Source organism: Malaclemys terrapin, chromosome 1 (genome assembly GCF_027887155.1).
Source record: "Malaclemys terrapin pileata isolate rMalTer1 chromosome 1, rMalTer1.hap1, whole genome shotgun sequence".
NCBI lineage: Eukaryota > Metazoa > Chordata > Testudines > Emydidae > Malaclemys > Malaclemys terrapin.
The window spans coordinates 104,543,341-104,561,654 of NC_071505.1; the positions used below are offsets into that span (position 1 = coordinate 104,543,341).

Below are 18,314 nucleotides of genomic sequence, written 5' to 3' on the forward strand. Positions count from 1 at the left end.
TAAGATGTTTGTTATAGATTTTATCGTGGAGGCCAAAATTGGTTTTATAATGGAAACTCAGTAACAACCTTAACTATGGCATTCCATAATAGTAGGGAGCTAAATAACAATGGTGGATTTAACCTGTTGGGTGTTTATGAACTGTGTATGTCATGATATTCTGTTGATTGCAGTAATGTGCAACAGTTCAGAGCCCCCAGGGACCTTAGTCCATTCATAGGACATCCAAGAGATGTGAAAGACTGTATCTGACCGCCCTGAACTGATCTAGCTCAGTCATGTGACAAAAGTTAAAGGTGCTAAACTTTCTCATGTGATGGGAAGTATGTGGATGTGAGGGAAAGCAGCTTAACCCTTCCTCTCCTATCTCTTCCTGCCATCCCAGGGATTTCAGCAAAAATTCTCCTTCCACAGTAAAGAGATTGTGGCCATCAGTTGTTCCTGGTGCAAGCAGGCGGTAAGTGGCTAGAACGGAGGTTGGGAGGTGGGGCTGTGTAAATGCTGGGGGTAGTTTTGCCCACACAGGATCATCATGTTTGACTTCATTTATCCTGGTCGATTTATGTGCTCATTTATTGGGGGGAAAGAGCCCCCTAGAATCTCCTTATTTGTACCCTTTCTATTTCTTCTCCCCAAGGATGCTACACCTGGGTAGTCTGTTCTTCAGGTGGAGGAGAGCTGAATGTAGCTCCTTCCTTTTGGAGTATAACAAGACCACTCCTGGGGTAACAAGAGGGTTCGCTCTCAAGCACTCCATTGCTGTTAGTGGTTCAGAGAATAAGGGATTCCCATTTTGTATAATATTGCCTGTTTAGAATTTGGTCTTACTACCGTTATGTGTATGTAAGCAGGGGTGTCTTTTGGGGGTAGGGGACATGTTTGACAAAGGATGAGAAAATGGGGAGGTGGGTTTTTTTGGTTAATGTTCCTAAGACTCTCTTGGTCCAGAGGACTGGGAAAAGAAGTTGAGCTGGGTATATTCCTCAGTGCCTCACACATCTCTCCCTGTTTCTTCTGTCCCTACCATGCCTTTCTCTCTCCCTCTTTCTCCTTTTTTTGCACTCTGTCCACCTCACTGATGGCTCTGCTCTCCCTTCGCTAGTTTCACAACAAAGTCACCTGCTTCATGTTACATCACATCGAGGAGCCGTGTTCCCTGGGGGCTCATGCTGCTGTCATTGTGCCTCCCACCTGGATCATTAAGGTGAAGAAAGCTCAGGTAACTGCATGCTGATGTCTGTTTCTGATGCTGTTTGGCAGCTCAGGGTGAGCCTGGCTTCTGCTCCTGGTTACTCCTCCACAAAAGCATGTTTGTTTGCCCTGTCCATGCCCCTCACACCCAGCTACACCCATGATGATTATGAACCTCTATCTCACTCTTTCATCTACCCCTCTGGAAGGATTCTTTCATTGTCTCGTTTGGGGCAATAAGTGATCAACCTGATTTTGGCACTAAGCAATCCAGTTCATTCTTCTTATTGCAAGTTCATCTAACGGACTGCAAGAATCCTCTATGTTTTAGGTACTCAAGCATGTTTCACTAAGTAGAGCTGGGCAAATACAGGAAAAAAAGCTTTCCACAAATATTTGGTTGAACTGAAACATGAATTGGCCATGGCTGTGCTCAGTTCCCTTTTGCATTCACTTTCCATGGATGTTTGGACGATCATGTTTTACTCACATGAATGCTTGCTGAACATTATGCTCCAATGCTTGCAGATAATGAGTTTTCAACTTGTCAGCGTTTGCACCAGATTTGGTATATCTTAGATGGGATAAGACATTGCTCAACACAGCAGGGGAAAAAGGGTTTCCAGAGCCCCTTTCCAGAGAAGGTGCTGACTGCATTCTTCACAACTAGGGTCACCCAAGCAACTGGAGCTACTTTGCATGTGGCGGGTGAGGGGGTGGGGTGGGGGGAATGGTCGATAATTCAGAACAGTAAATGCAATGTACTTGGTGTAATTTATCCCCGGACTCCTATTCAGAGTGAATGCACAACGCTGGTCTATGATGCAAAGGACACAGCCATTTTTATTGATAATACCCAGTGTAACTTAAATTATTGGGATAGACCAGAAAAGGGACATGGGAAATAACTGATGGGATAGTTAGTTCTCTTGCCAGCCCCATGTGTTTTGTTCCTCAGAACCTACCAGGTATCCTACTTAGGGTGTCCCCTTTCCACAATAAGTGAGACTTGATTCTGTGCTACATGGCATACAACCCATGCATGGGATAGCCAACTACCCAGGCTCCCCGCAGTGGCGCTATGCTGTTTTGATGCCTGTGTTGCTTCTCCGTAGCCCCATGACCTATGTCACAAAATTTTCTGCAACAAAAATGCCAAGCCACCAGTCCTCAGATTACTGAATCTTATCTTAATCTAGTGATCTAGAGACCTTTGACAGGCTGCTTGAAGGAAGAACCACCGGAATAGATGCTCTCTTGTGGTGGAAACCTCTCACAGGGCTGAATGCTAATGGCAGAGTGTGATCAGGAGCCCCCTGGAATGTAAAAAAACAAACAAACCCTAAACCCACCAAGGAAACCCAAATAATGGTGAGAAAAGCCAACCCTAGTAGGAATTTATAGATTCATAGATTCCAAGGCCAGAAAGGACCACTGGCATCATCTAGCCTGATCTCCTGTATAATGTAAACCGGAGAACTTCTCTGAAGTAACTACTCTTTGAACTAGAACGTATCTTTTAGAAAATCATCCAATCTTGATTTTAAATTTGGCAGTGATAGAGAATCACCACAACCCTTGGTAAATTATTCCAATGGTTAATTACACTCACTGTTAACTATTTATGCCTTATTTCCAATCTGAATTTCTCTAGCTTCAGTTATAAGACATATTTTTCAGTCCTTTAAACATTCTCATGCCTCTGTTCTGAACCCTCTCAAATTTATCAATGTCCTTTTTGAATTGTGGACATTAGAACAAAGTTTTTAATTTTCAGTTTTTCAGTGAAAAGTCAAAATTTTCCACTGAAACTGCCCCCACCACTGGTTCTGACCAGCTCTAAGTTGTGAATGACTTGACCATTTCTAACCTATCTACACAGACTGGATTTCTGATAGTATCAGACGTTCACAGCAATCAATCCATGGAGAAAATAAATAAAAACTCATAAATAAATTAGAGGAAATTTAATGAATGAATAAATACGTGGAAACAGAAATCTGTTTGTAGATGTTCCGTGACCTGAAATAAATATGTCTAGTAACATTTTTACTATAAATTATTTGCTCAGCTCCACTTATTAACAACTCAGACTGGTCACACACAAGTCCTGGACTGGATTTTCTATTAATTTAAAATGGATTCTAGCAATGTCCCTTACAGTACTTCCTTTTGGTGGTTGTTTCTGAGCAAACAAGAGAGCTTCATGAAGAGACTCTTCACCTAGTTTTACTTTCTGTTTTTATTGTTTTTCCATGATCATTATATGGACCATGGGTTACCACCTTTCTAATACTCTATTTGAATAAAGAACAGGCTCCCCTCTCGCTCTCGGCAGTGTCTTGGTAATGCAACATCCCGATGTAGTTGCATAAGATCAATCTGCCTTAGGTGACCTGCTGCCTGTACTATAATGGGGAGTTTTTACTTCTTGCAAGCTTCTGTTTGCAGGATGAAGGAAATTCAGAACAGTTTGGATAATTTTGGAACAGGTGGTATCCCTATATGTAATGACCCATTTATATAGATGGCAAATTCTCAATACCTCCTTCATTATGTTCATTGTATGAGCCTCTTCTGTAGCCTCTCTAACGCTTTTCAGTGCCTCTGGGTCTGGTTTCCTGGAGTTCAGATAAATTAAGTGTTCCAGTTAGCAACTGCAGGTATCTACAGTGGCTAGTGTCCTTTTTTATATTTGATTCTTGGCAGCCTGAATGTTGTTAAACAGACTTGGGGTGTGTGTGTGTGTGTGTGTGTGTGCGCGCGCGTGCATGCGCATGTTGGAGAGAGGAGCAGTTGATGAGAAGGAGCTGGGTGATGAAGTTACAGAGACAGCCCTCCTTCTGAGGTTCTGGATACAAAGCAGAGGCAGTAATTGTAACTGGATCCCAATGCTAAGAAAGGGTTTATGATCGAGGTGAGTGAATCTGCTTTCCTTTCTCTTTGGAACCTTCATAAGGAGCTTGCAAAAGTTGTCTACTACTGGGCTACTCTCTCTTCTTACTGTATTGCTGGCTGAAGCCACTGATTTGAGACTATTATCTGTGCCTCATTTCAGTTTGTGAACTGCCTGAAGATCATAGGGTCAGACTTTTATCGGTGCTGTGCACCTGCTGCTCCTGTTCAAGTAATTTGGAGCTACTGCGGCTCAGAACTGCTGAAAATTAAATCTGCAGCATTCTAGATGAAAGGATCTACCTAAGACTGTCAGTTCACCACCTGACATTACTCAAGGAGGGCCCTGTCCTACTCCTTCCATAAATCTATCTAAGTGGGCTTGGAACACTTCCAATGACCATGATGTAATATGATCTGTGCTTCTTATCTTTGAAGAAGGACAAAATTATTGTCACCAAGGAGATTTTTCCTCTTTTAGAGACAATCCAGGATTTACATACAGGCCTGTCCACTTACAGGTGTTCTTTACTGTCAATGGAATGTCACTGAGTAGCATTTAGTTTTTGTCAAAACGCCCATACTCTTCCTGTGGAGAAGGAAGACTTCGATATGGACAAGATGGCACATGCAACAACTTCTTCAGCTCACCATGTATACCCCAGTGATTTCCCAGGGCTGCTATTCTTTTACCAGTTTGAAATGAAACCTTGCACATGTATAACCAGTGCCCCTGCCTCTTACCTGTTGTATAGCTACTGTTGCTAAGTTGTAGCAAACATTCAGGCTCTCTAAACATCACAAAAATAGGCATACTTAAACACTGTGGCGTAATATAGTTTTGACAAAACCACATTATGTCTTTTCTTGCCAGTGTGTGCAGATACAAAACACTATTATATTTTAATTCTGGTAGATACAGAGACCAAGGCATGTTCTTCTATCAAAGTCATAATATGGGTTTTTTTGTCCACAATGGCAAAAAAGCAGATATGTTGCAACATGATTTGGCAACAAATATATTTACACATGGTTATTTTTTAATGAGGATAATGCTATTTTACCTAATTGTCCTGGCTTTATGCAGAAGAACTGTACTGGGTTTAGGTCCTTCCACTAAATAGCAGATTGTCAGCTTCTTCCAGTAAAATAATTACCGGTAAGTATAATCAATGCTTCTAATATAGTGCTAGCTCTTTATATATAGTGCTTTTCATCAGTAGAACTCAAAGCCCTTTACACAGGAGATAAGTAACATTATCCCCATTTACAGATGAGGAAACACTGAATTTCCCAAGGTCACCCAGCAGGCCAGTGGCAGTGCTGGGAATATAGGCCAGATCTCCTGAGTTCCAGTCCAGTGCTCTATCCACTAGGCCACTCCGTGTCTCGCTCTGTGACAAGGTTTCAAGAAAAAATCCTCCCAGGGAGAAGCTCTGAAGAATGAATCTAAGAATCTCTACAGTGATTACTACAAATGAAGCAATGTTTTTTGCTTCATTACACTGATTTTAAACTTCGTATCCTCCTTCTGTCTGATTGCACTGTTTGAGAGTGAAAAAACTAGTAGGATATATATGATCCATCTGTGACAGGTTGGATCACAGAAACCCCCTTGGGAGCTGCCAATTGATGTGCCAAGACTACTTCTGCCCCTGCTTTCCTGCCCTGTCAGCTTAGGACTTCAGTGCCGTGCCTGGTTTGAGCCAGACTCGCTAGCCTGCTGCAAACCCAGACCCAGGTCCAAATCATGCCCCCTAACAGCTGTAGGTTCACTGAAAGCAGCTTACAGAACTGTTCTTATCTTTAACACTCAGATGCCCAGCTCCCAGTGGGGTCTAAACCCAAATAAATCCGTTTTACCCTGTATAAAGCTTATAGAGGATAAACTCATAAATTGTTTGCCCTCTATAACACTGATAGAGAGGTATGCACAGCTGTTTGCCCCCCCAGGTATTAATACGTACTCTGGGTTAATTAATAAGTAAAAAGTGCTTTTATTAAATACAGAAAGTAGGATTTAAGGGATTTCAAGTAGTAACAGACAGAACAAAGTGAATTACCAAGCAAAATAAAATAAAACACGCAAGTCTATGTCTAATATAGTAAGAAACTGAATACAGATAAGATCTCACCCTCAGAGATGTTTCAATATGTTGCTTTCACAGACTGGATGCCTTCCTAGTCTGGGCACAATCCTTTCCTCTGGTACAGCCCTTGTTCCAGCTCAGGTGGTAGCTAGGGGATTCCTCATAAAGGCTGCTCCACGTTGTTCTGTTCCACCCCCTTTATATATCTTTTGCATAAGGCGGGAACCCTTTGTCCCTCTGGGTTCCCGCCCACACCCCCCTTCTCAATGGAAAAGCACTAGGTTAAAGATGGATTCCAGTTCAGGTGACATGATCACATGTCACTGTAAGACTTCATTGCCCACTTGCCAGCACACACATATACAGGAAGACTTACAGGTAAAACAGAGCCATCTGCAGTCAATTGTCCTGGTTAATGGGAGTTATCAAGATTCCAAACCGCCATTAATGGCCCACACTTTGCATAATTACAATAGGCCCTCAGAGTTATATTTCATATTTCTAGGTTCAGATACAAGAGTGATACATTTCTACAAATAGGATGATCACACTCAGTAGATTATAAGCTTTGTAATGGTACCTTACAAGAGACCTTTTGCATGAAGCATATTCCAGTGACATGAACATATTTTCATAAAATCATATAATGTGCAACGTCACACCATCCACCTACCCCTGTCAGTGCAGCCTTATAGCAAATGATGCTTTCTAGTGCACTTTCATATGCACCAAAGCACGGGAAGTTTAGAGCACTTTTATAGAGCCAGTCTCCTGCTTCTTAGCATAGGTACAACATGCCTCAGGTGGCATGTGACCAGGATTCATAAGCAAATTTGGTCCACTGGTTGGATTATTAGCTTCCCTGGCTTGGGCCAGGTATTGACGGGGACTGCAACATAAATGCTGATCCCTTTATGCATGGTGAAAAGCAACAGGAAAATTGGCTGGTTTGAAACGCCAGAACTGGTCACTGGGGAATCAAGCAGTGAATCCAGTAAATACACTATTTAATGTAATGGGACTGTTGGCTGAAGATGAAGGTTGAGTAAAAACAGCAGATTCTGATGAATAGCTTTGCCGTGTCCACTCACAGTTCTCTGGGCCAGTGAAATTTTTCTCAGTAGGGATGTCTAGATCAATTTGGATAAAATAAGAGTGACTTGAACTTTTTTGGGGAAAAAAATGGAATGGAACTTGTTCACTTCTTGAGGTTAGAAGTTCTGCAAATTTTCTTTTAATTTTCTGCCCCACTGTACTTCCTAGTTTTGAATAGACTAAGCTGAAATACTGTGGGGAAAGTCCATTTTCTCAGTGTTTCCAACTCAGCTGAAACTCAGCACTGTGTGAATAGGGAGAAAATTTATAGGGATATGGCTATTTTAATTCAACAACTGCAGTAATTAAAAAAGAAAAGCCTCAATTTGTCTGGCCCTGACCACTTCAGCACATTTTTGTGCTCCACCATCAATGAAGTTTGCGCTATTCTGGGGAATAGTTTTTTTTCCATATCTAGTCCAGCCCCCTGCACTCATGGCAGGACAAGTATTTTTAGTTAACTGCAATTTTTTGGTAGGTCCTACAAAGTATCTATTTGTTTTAACTAATTTTTCTGCAATAGAGTGGCAGAGGTTTTTGTTTGTTTTTATTTTAGAAAAATGAAACCCTTAAATATTAAGAATTCAGAGGAGGTTTTCTATCAGATTATTACACTAGTTTCATGGTAGGTCAGGTTTGACTTTGTCTGCCAGCATCATATGCACTGGTGGCATGCATTATGTTGAGTCATGGTGGTCACCACAGCTAAAACTGGGGTTTTGTTTTGTTTTGCTTTTGTTTTGGTTTTTAAACATGAAAAAATAGCTCCTTTTATCATGTTTTATTACATTTTTGTGCAGGTGGTCTCCATACCAGGAGACGAGCCTGATTGGGAAGGAGACTGGAGCCCCGGAGGGAAAACGGGCGTCTCCTACCCCTATTGGGAGGGTTGGCAGGTACAACATGTGGTGTTATGTGAGTCTCTGGGAGTATCTGATTTTTTTCTCCCCACGGCGTGGGAAAGCTTCCAGTTCCAAAGCACCAGTCTGGTCTCCGTGTGTGGCTTTCTCCATCAATGGTGGTGTGGAAGTGTAAAGCATGAGACGCATGTGATCTAAACTTCAAGCATGTGCCAGACACTGTATCATTCTCCAAACGGACCATGCATGAAGGAGCTTCTTAAATGAGGCTACTTCTGGGGCTGACTTGATTTTTTGTTTTGCTTTTCATGTATCCTTTTTTTTTCTTTTTCATAGAACTCATTAAAAACTTCAACCCGGCGGAAGAAGAGAACATCCTTTAAAAGAAAAGCCAGCAAAAGAAGCAATGAGGTAAGTCCTAATTAATAGTATTTGAAAGGTGAACTGAATGGATATTTTTATCTCTAGACTGCCAGTTAAAATCTAGCATGTCTATCGATCAGCCAGCCCAGGTTGACTTATCCTCCCATTTTTAGATGGGATGCATAGATTTATTCTCTAGGGTAGAATAGGCTAGGCTGAATAGTTGAGGCATGATGAGGGGGTGCACAGGGAATCTTGTCGTCTATGCTATAGCGATTTTCTGACTAAAGGTCACAGGGGTTGTTAATCTAGCGGCTTTCATGACCACAAAAGCCTCTAAAAACAGAATTGAGAATGCTTTGTGATTTTTTTTTTTTTTTTTGCTAGAGATTTTAGCATTAGTTTTGTGTAGCTCTAATTAAAGTTCTCTGCCACTTCTGATTTTGCAGGAAAACAAAGGCCGACCATTTGTGATAAAGCCCATCTCTTCGCTGCTCATGAAACCACTGCTGGTGTTTGTCAATCCAAAAAGTGGAGGGAATCAGGTAAAGGCATCAACTTGATCCCAGTCACAAAGTTTCTATAAATTCCTTTAAATTATGTGTCATAAAGTGATTTCAGGTGAGGCACAGAAAGGGAGGGTTGCATGTGACCTGGGATGCAGACTCCTAGAATGGAGAACTGGACCCTTCCCGGTGAATCTTCTTCCCACCAGAATTGAGGTTTGGATTGTTCAGTGTGATCTTCCTCCCAGGTTTTGATTCTTTGAGAGGAAACCAGAATAGCGGCTTGGAGAGTCTTTCAGGAAACCTCAGTCTTTCCACAGAAATGGAGCTCTCTGATTCTCCAAAGTAATCGCCTGTCATCCTCCTGCCCTACCATTGGTTTGGTTTAATCAGAGAAATCTCTCAACATCCCTTGGCCACGTATCTTATGTTGTAAAGCCACATAGTCCTGAATTGTAAATATGTTGGAAATGGTGCTCTAGAAAACTGAGTTTCAGAGCATGACGCTGTTGCTTAGGCATATTGCTCCATTATCAAGTTGTAAGTAGCAGGCTGAACACTTTGGTCATGCAAGTAGAGCTGAAGTAAACAGTGGGTTTACACATCATTACAAAAATTTCAAAATTCCATGCAAAGGAAAATTCTGAAATTTTTTTTGTTTAGTTTTGATTTTGACCTTTTAAAACATTTATGTTCTGTTATAATCTAAAATAAAACATTGAAATGAAACGTCATTTTTAAATGAAAAATAAAAATGTTTGTTTCAGGAAATGTTGAAATGGGACGTTCAACATTTCCAGAACCTTTTTTGTACGCTTTTCTCCAAAACAAAATTTCAACAAACTTGGAACTATTTCACAAAACATCTTGATTTTGCTGTAACTGGGATTTCTGATGAAAATGGTTCCATCACAGTTTTTCCAACTAGCTCTACTGTGAACTTGAAGCCACTACACATCTGCATTCTAAATTCAATGGACATATGTTGTCGTTGTTATTCATATTACCGTAACACCTAGGAGCTTGAGTCATGGACTGCGACCCCATTGTGCCAGGCACTATAAAAACACAGAATAAAAAGACAGTCCCTGCCCCAAGAGGCTACAAATACAGAAAGAGTGGGATGGTAGGCGACGTGAATGTTCTCTAGGGCAATCATCTGTCACAATGGATAGTTTTTGCTTTGGCTTGCCAGTAAATACTCCTTTTTTTGTTTGCTTTTGTTCTGTAAAACACAAATGAATGAAAGGTATTACGAAGATTAAGTTAATAATAAATATTATTACGTATAAGAGTCATTAGTTCATTTGCTCATTTATTTTCCTTCCATTTTCTATCCTAACAGGGCACTAAGGTTCTCCAGATGTTCATGTGGTACTTGAATCCACGCCAAGTCTTCGATCTCTCTCAGGAAGGGCCAAGAGATGCGTAAGTACTGAAGCATTTAACGTTGCCAGCATCTTTCTTTGCTTGTTAAGTATGTGGGCAAAGGATAGGTTGGATGCAGCTTCCTGATAGTAATAGGGGGATTAGCCAGGCTTATCAAAGTGTGATCCACTGTTTAAGGGCCTGATTCAGCAATGCAGTTAAGCACATGCTTGTGTCCATCCTTACTGAGCAAAGGACTTAAGTTCCTGCTTAACTGCACATTTCATTTTCCAAAAACTTCTATGAGGGTTGTTTTTGTGCAGAGCTAGAGATCAAGCTATTGATGTGATATGGGTCAAAATGGTCTCAGTCAAGGTAGTGCATGGCACCCACTAAATCTTTGGGGGATCCAAGCTGAGAATGGTGTTTAAGAAAATGGACATTTTGTACATTTTGCATGCACCAGTACAGAAAAACAGCTAGAGGTTTCCCATTCCCACCATTTTACATGCTTTAAAGCTCAATTGTTGTAAGTGCTCTAAAATCTGGACGGTTACTTGGATTGCTTTGAAATTTGGTGTGCCTAATGAGGTATGGGGTAGCATTAGTGCTCGACATTTGGGATTATTTGACCAATGGGTTCCCAAGTTACAGGCCCTATGAAAACAGTTTTCTTCTGCTGCCTTGTTCTGTTAAACTGAAAGGTGCTAATGACTGGATGTACAGACCTCATTGAAATTGGTGGCTGTGAACTGATCCTTCAATTATCAGAAGGAAGGATAAATTAATCACAAGCCCCCACCTAAAACAAAAGGAGTTTGAGACTGAGTGGCTGGAAGTTGCTTCAATTCGTGAGTCATGAGTGGCAATTTAATTTTGGAGAGATTGTAATCAAAGTAAAAAAAAAAATAGACATGTGAATGGTTGGTGGGAGGGGAAAGATATTAGGTGTCAATGGGTAGGGTTATGGGGAGGAGCATAAATAGGGATAGGTGGGAGAGGCGGCTCAGGTGAGGGAAGAGTTCGGGGTAGAGGGACACTGGGAAGGGGGATGTGGGGGTGAGTGGCAGGAGAACTGGGGTAGAATAGGAGCAGGGGCATCTGTCAACCCCACAATTTCCCCTCCCAGATGTGTGCCCAGATCTAGGGGGCTCTTACACCTCTAGTGATGGTCTGGGCCCCTTGTTGCCTCCCTCATATGAGCTGAGATATGGAGCAATTGCCCCACTGGTGGTGTCCGAGATCCTCTTGCTGCCCCCATGTGTGAGCCAGGATCTAGGGGCTCTGGGCCCATCTACAGGGGTTGGCCCCCCCTTTACTTCCCCCTCATGAGAGTTGGGTTCAGGGGGGGTGCATGCCCATTTGGGAGGGTCTGAGGCCCTCCTCCATACCTCCCATGTGAGGCAGGATTTGAGGAAGTCCTACTGCTTTGGATAGGAAGCTGAGAACAGGCATACTTTGTGCATATTCCAGGCTCTAAAGCTCTCCTGAGGGAGATGAGAACACCCACTGAGATTAATGGAACAGTTCACACCCTCAGAGCAACTGTTTCAGGCTGTATTCATCTCCAGGCCTTTCAGAGTCTCCTGTGATGCAGCTGGATGTGCAGGGGAAACCTTTCACCTTCATCCTCCCTCTATCCTTCCTCATTAAAAGACTTTTCTTCCAAGTGCTCTAAAATCCAGGTGCTTGTGTGGATTTTCTTGGAATTTGCTGTGCCTTGTGGGAGTGCAGAGTAGGGCTAATGCCTGGGTTAGGGGGGGTCATTTGAGCAAGGGATTCCAGAGATATAAGCCCAGAAAAAATAACTATTTTCCAAAAAGGTTCTAGGTGTTTTCTGTCTTTGTGCAGAGTTAGAGATAAAACTATTGCAGTGATGTGGGTCAATATAGTCTCAATCAGTCAGTTTTTATATTGGGTGTTGCATGGTGTCCACTAAGTTTTTGGGGGACCCAAATTGTGAATAGTGTTTAAGAGCATGTTCACTTCCATGGGTGGCGGGTGGACCCTCCTCTTCGGGGAGGCTAGCCCTATGGTCCCACTCCTGCCAGATGAGGCTCTGCCTCCTGCAGCAGGAGCCCTGGGTCCCCCCTGCCACCTCTTCCCACAGCTGGAGAACCCTCGGGCCGGCTGGAATCCTGAGTTGCTCCCTGCTGCCAGAGGAACCCTGGGCCACCCCCAGTCTCAGGCCAGCCCAAGTCCCAGTTGGCTGACTGACCAGAGCTCCAGCGATGCTGGCTGGCCAACCCCAGCCCTGGGCCAGCCAGCCGGAGCAGCCCCAGCCCTGGGTCGGCTGGATCAGCCCCAGCCTGGCATCCCATGGCAGTGGCTCCAGCCAGGGAAGGCAGTGCCTTCCCTAGCCTAATATATACACCACCAGTGTTCACTTCTTTGCTTACGTAATTGTGCAGTCTGGAAGGATAACCGTGCACACAGAACCCTAGAAATACAGAGCTGGAGGGGACCTTAACAGGCCATTTAGTCCAGCCCTCTGTGCTGTGGCAGGACCAAGTGTACCTAGACCATACTTGACAAATATTTGTCTAACCTGGTCTTAAAGACCTTCAATGATGGGTATCACAGTTCAGGGCAATTACAGCTGCATTCTCCATTTATGGTCCAGCAAAGGCACCTATTCTCAAACTCTTGGTTCCCCAGCCATCACCTCTCTTGGGTGGAGACCCACGTCTCCCTGCCAACTGGGTTTTTTTCCAGGCTGCACAGATCCCTGCTACACTGTGTTATTACTTAGCAAGGCAGATTGCCTCAGCAGGCCTGCTTTGCCTTCCTTCCTCAGAAACTACAAACAACATAACTGCCCATAGTTGTTACCACACAGCTCTTTCTAAGCAAGTGCATTTATTCTTAAGAGAAGAGGGTTATAGAGAAAACATATTAAAAACAATGAAAGCACTTACACACATGGTAATAAGTTTACAAGGACTCACCCCAGCTGCAACAAGGGCTCTGGCTGGTGGACAATCCTTCAGACCCCTCTGTGGTCACAAGGTCATAACAGCTGTGAATCTGGGAGTTACTCCTTTATGCTATTTGGGCCTTTTGATTCTGGGAATAGGTAGTTCATAGACAAAGGTCCCTTCCTTGGGGGCAAGCTTCAAAAGATTAGGTCTGGAGGTGGGCATTTGTATTGCTCTTCTCCCAAGTATTTTGTAGAAAACCTCCTCAACTACAGTTCATTCTTGTCTCAGCCCATTGTTTAAAAAAGTCCTTGGACACTTATAACACTTCCCAAGGTTTATATTAGTCATGTCTCCTGGACAGGTTACATACAAGCCTACCATAACACACAAACATTTGTATTTTTAATACAACAAACTCCTGAAATACTTAAAGTTAATTCAATAAAGTTTAAATTAATTGAACAATGTTTGTCAAGATATTGCAGGCAATAGCAGGAAATTTCACAATCTCCACTGGAAGCCTATTCCAGTGCTTAATTATCCTTTTAGTTAGAAAGTTTCCCCAAATATCTAATGTAAATCTTCCTTGCTGCTGAATAAACTGATACTTCCTGTCCTTCCTTTAATGGACATAGAATCATAGAAGTGTTGGACTGGAAGGGACCTCAATAAGTCATCTAGTCCAGTCCCCTGCAGTCAAGGGGAGAAGGGTTGATCACCATCCTCTTTGCAGAAGTGCTTAACATATTTGAAGAATTTTATCAAATCCCTCTCAGTCTTCTTTTCTCAAGACTCATCGTGCCCAGTTTTTTTTAAACCTTTATTTATAGGTCAAGTTTTCTACACCTTTTATTTTTGTTGCTCTCCCCTGGACTCTCTCCAATTTGTCCATATCTTTGCTAAGGTGCCCAGAATTGCACCCAGTACTCCAGCTGTGGCCTTACCAAGTAGAGCAGTACAAATAGCTCCTATGTTTTACACATGACATTCCTATTAATACACCCCAGAATTATAGTTAGCCTTTTTTGCAACCGCATCAAATTGTTAACGCATATTCAATTTGTGATCCACTATAACGCCCAGTTCCTTTTTAGCAGTACTACTGTCTAACCAGTTATTCCCCATTTTGTAGTTGTGCATTTGATTTTTCCTTCCTAAATGTAGTACTTTGCACTTACCTTCCTTGAATTTCATCTTGTTGATTTCAGATGATTTCTCCAATTTGTGAAGGTTGTTTTGAATTCTAATCCTGTCCCCCAAAGTGCTTTCATAGAATCATAGAATATTAGGGTTGGAAGAGACCTCAGGAGGTCATCCAGTCCAATCCCCTGCTCAAAGCAGGACCAACACCCATTAAATGAGCCCAGCCAGGGCTTTGTCAAGCCGGGCCTTAAAAACCTCTAAGGAAGGAGATTCCACCACCTCCCTAGGTAACCCAGTCCATTGCTTCACCATCCTCCTAGTGAAATAGTGTTTCCTGATATCCAAGCTAGACCTCCCCCACTGCAACCTGAGACCATTGCTCCTTGTTCTGTCATCTGCCACCACTCAGAACAGTCGAGCTCCATCCTCTTTGGAACCCCCTTTCAGGTAGTTGAAGGCTGCTATCAAATCCCCCCTCACTCTTCTCTTCTGCAGACTAAATAACCCCAGTTCCCTCAGCCTCTCCTCAAAAGTCCTGTGCTCCAGCCCCCTAATCATTTTCGTTGCCCTCCGCTGGACTCTCTCCAATTTGTCTACATCCCTTCTGTAGTGGGGGGACCAAAACTGGACACAGTACTCCAGGTGTGGCCTCACCAGTGCCAAATAGAGGGGAATAATCACTTCCCTCAATCTGCTGGCAGTGCTCCTACTAATGCAGCTCAATATGCCGTTGGCCTTCTTGGCAACAAGGCACACTGCTGACTCATATCCAGCTTCTCGTCCACTGTAATCCCCAGGTCCTTTTCTGCAGAACTGCTGCTTAGCCAGTTGGTTCCCATCCTGTAGTGGTGGGGGACTCCACCCTGTGTGGTGTCATCTGCAAATTTTATAACCATACTCTCCACTCCATTGTCCAAGTCATTAATGAAGATATTTAATAGTAGCAAACCCAGGACAGACCCCCGTGGGACTGCAGTTTGACAGCAAACTATTCTTTGAATATGGTCTTTCAGCCAATTGTGCACCCACTTTATAGTCCTTACATCTAGATCACATTTCCCTAGTTTGCTTATGAGAATGTCATGTGTGACTGTCAAAAGCCTCACTAAAATTACGATATATCATGTCTACAGCTTCCCCCTCACCCGCCCCACTCACTAGACCAGTACCCCTGTCAGAATTTTGACACACTCCAATAAAGTAGAAGATCATGAGAGAGTTTCTATGCAGCCATTTAATGCCTGCCCGGGTAGTCTGAGGGAAAGTGCTGATGCCATTGTCTCTGATGAGCCCCTGCCACTGACATTCTTGGTACACCTGTGCAATACAGATTTAATAACTCAAGTTGTTTGCTACAAGTTGTCTCTGTTCTAAGAAAACATGTTTTTATTTTATGTGGAAGTTCACTATGAACAAAGCAGAATAGTCAGCAGCCAGTCTAACCAATTTTTTTGTTTTATCAGGTGGAGAGGAGCCGGAGACAGAGGATTTTTTTGGGGGGGGGGAGGGGTGTGGAGGAGGGGGAGGAGGGGGAATCAGGGACAGGGCGAGAGGTTGTGGCTGCAGAGAGGTTGGGAAATGATGGTGGGTGGTAGGCAAGCCTTGGATTGGTTATTTCAGAAAATCTGTATTTTACTGGCCTCTGGCTGGGGAAGGGAAGCAAGTGGCTACTTCCTGATCTTGGGGCAGATTAATGTAGTGTTTCTAAAGACACACAGGGTGGAGGTTTGGAACTGAACATAAGAACGGCCATCCTGGGTCAGACCAATGGTCTATCTGGCCCAGTATCCTGTCTTCCAACTCTGGCCAGTGCCAGGTGCCCCAGAGGGAATGAACAGAACAGGTAATCATCAAGTGATCCATCCCCTGTCGCCCATTCCCAGCTTCTGGCAAACTGGGGCTAGGGACACTCAGAGCATGGGGTTGCATCCCTGACCACCCTGGCTAATAGACATTGATGGATCTATCCTCCATGAACTTATCTAGTTCTTTTTCGACACCTCTTATAGTTTTTAACTTCACAACAACACTTGGCAATGACTTTCCACAGATTTACTGTGCGTTGTGTGAAGAAATATTTCCTTTTGTTTGTTTTAAACCTGCTGCCTATTCATTTCATTGGGTGACCCCTAGTTCTTGTGTTAAGTGAAGGAGCAAGTAACATTTCCTTATTCATTTACTCTACACCGGTCAAGATTTTATAGACCTCTATAGATTTTCGTACACCTGACAATACAGGTACCTTGACTGCCGAGGGAAAAGAAATATGTGCACTGCCGGGGTTGCTAATGTGGATTTTGGGCGATTCTTGGATCATGATGTTCCCGAAGTTTACAGGAGAGCAAGGAGTACACCATGAGGACATGGGGATTGCTAACTACTGGCTAATTTAGGTGGAGCGAGGTAGTCTCCGTTGGTGTCAGTTTGGGGCCCTGTATTTTGTCCACTGTGCAATGTCTAACTGGGTGATTTAAGAGGTTTGATCAACCATACATTGTGGTGATTCACTTGGGCTGAAATGATCTGAGCCTTATTCCTGGTGTGCACCTCATACAATATATAAGAGCAGATTTGGACTTCATCAGAGATCAGTCTTGCATCTGAAGAAGTGAGGTTCTTACCCACGAAAGCTTATGCTCCCAGTACTTCTGTTAGTCTCAAAGGTGCCACAGGACCCTCTGTTGCTTTTTATCAGAGATTTGTGTCCAGAAACGGTGATAGTTTTCTCTGATTTGGCTCAATGTCCAATTGCTACAGCAGCAATTAAAAATCTGTTAATAAGGTTGGAAGAGTATTAATTGGCAAATTGAAGGGTTCATGGTCCACTGCAAAATGTGCATTATATGGCATAGAAACATTACAAGCTCTGGCACTTCACTGTTTCTGGGAGATGGGGTACATCTGTTGGACACAGTCAGAGGATCTTTCTCTCAAACATAAAACTGTCAGTTGTTTGGAACAAAAACCCTGCCTGTGATTTCTATCGCTGGTCCTGCCACAAACTCCACCCTCCAACCATTCTGAAACCAGCCAGGAGCACCGTTTCACTGTAACATAGTTTTCCTTCACTCCAGGCACCTCAGTTGAGTTATAGGAGGGTGGAAAGTAAGAGTAATGGAAATTTTGAATACCAGAGAATGAACACTTCAGGGAGCTGCATTCACTGCCAACAATGTGGGAAGGGGAATTACAGTAGTTGGGAGGTGACAAGCTTGTACATTTCATCAACTGTGTGGTGGCAGAGTAAAGGTTTATGTATTAGCAGGGCATCTTGGGGCATGTCTGAAAGAGGGCAGAGTTAAGGTCGAATGGGCAACCTTAACTGTGCATGTCCTGGTTTTCAGACGTTTGTTTTTGCTCAACTCACTATTCTGAAATGGGACAATATACCACCAAGCATTCTTAACTCTGTGTTAATTTAGGGTTGGATTTTTTTTTTTGATATTGCCTCTTTTATATAGATGTGTGGAGACTCCATGGCCCAGCTTGCAATGCTTCATCTTGATGCTGAGTAACCTCCATGCAGTGGAGTGGAGTTCACTTTAATCAAGAGAGAGCATTGTATGCTGAAACCTGTAACCTCCATGACTTGTACCACTCTAATAAAGGTGGGAGTGTGTAATCTGTTGCATTGATGATATTTAGGTGTGAACTTTTGTGTCCTGGCAAGTGGCCACCTCAATTGGGCAAATTGTGGGTGTCCCTATTGTAAGGTGGTTTGTATTTTCTGAAAGAGCCCTGCCAAATAATGACATAAAACACAAAGTCTGGAAATGATATAGTAAGAGATGGCACTTCCTATGGTAAACGGGTAGCTGAAGAATGGGGTGACCTGCTATTTTTCAAGGCAGTACAGGCCAAAGATATATGAAAAATACAGGA

General features: G+C 43.0%; 1 protein-coding gene across 1 annotated transcript in view; it reads left to right on the forward strand.

The window, feature by feature from the left end:
• Positions 1 to 18,314, forward strand: part of DGKI (diacylglycerol kinase iota) — a 286,719-nt gene that overhangs the window by 132,450 nt on the left and 135,955 nt on the right. Inside the window, exons 7-11 of the mRNA XM_054034123.1 lie at positions 386 to 457; positions 1,103 to 1,219; positions 8,468 to 8,542; positions 8,944 to 9,039; positions 10,346 to 10,428. Coding sequence (XP_053890098.1) covers positions 386 to 457; positions 1,103 to 1,219; positions 8,468 to 8,542; positions 8,944 to 9,039; positions 10,346 to 10,428 — 443 coding nt within the window. The remainder of the gene's footprint in view (positions 1 to 385; positions 458 to 1,102; positions 1,220 to 8,467; positions 8,543 to 8,943; positions 9,040 to 10,345; positions 10,429 to 18,314) is intronic.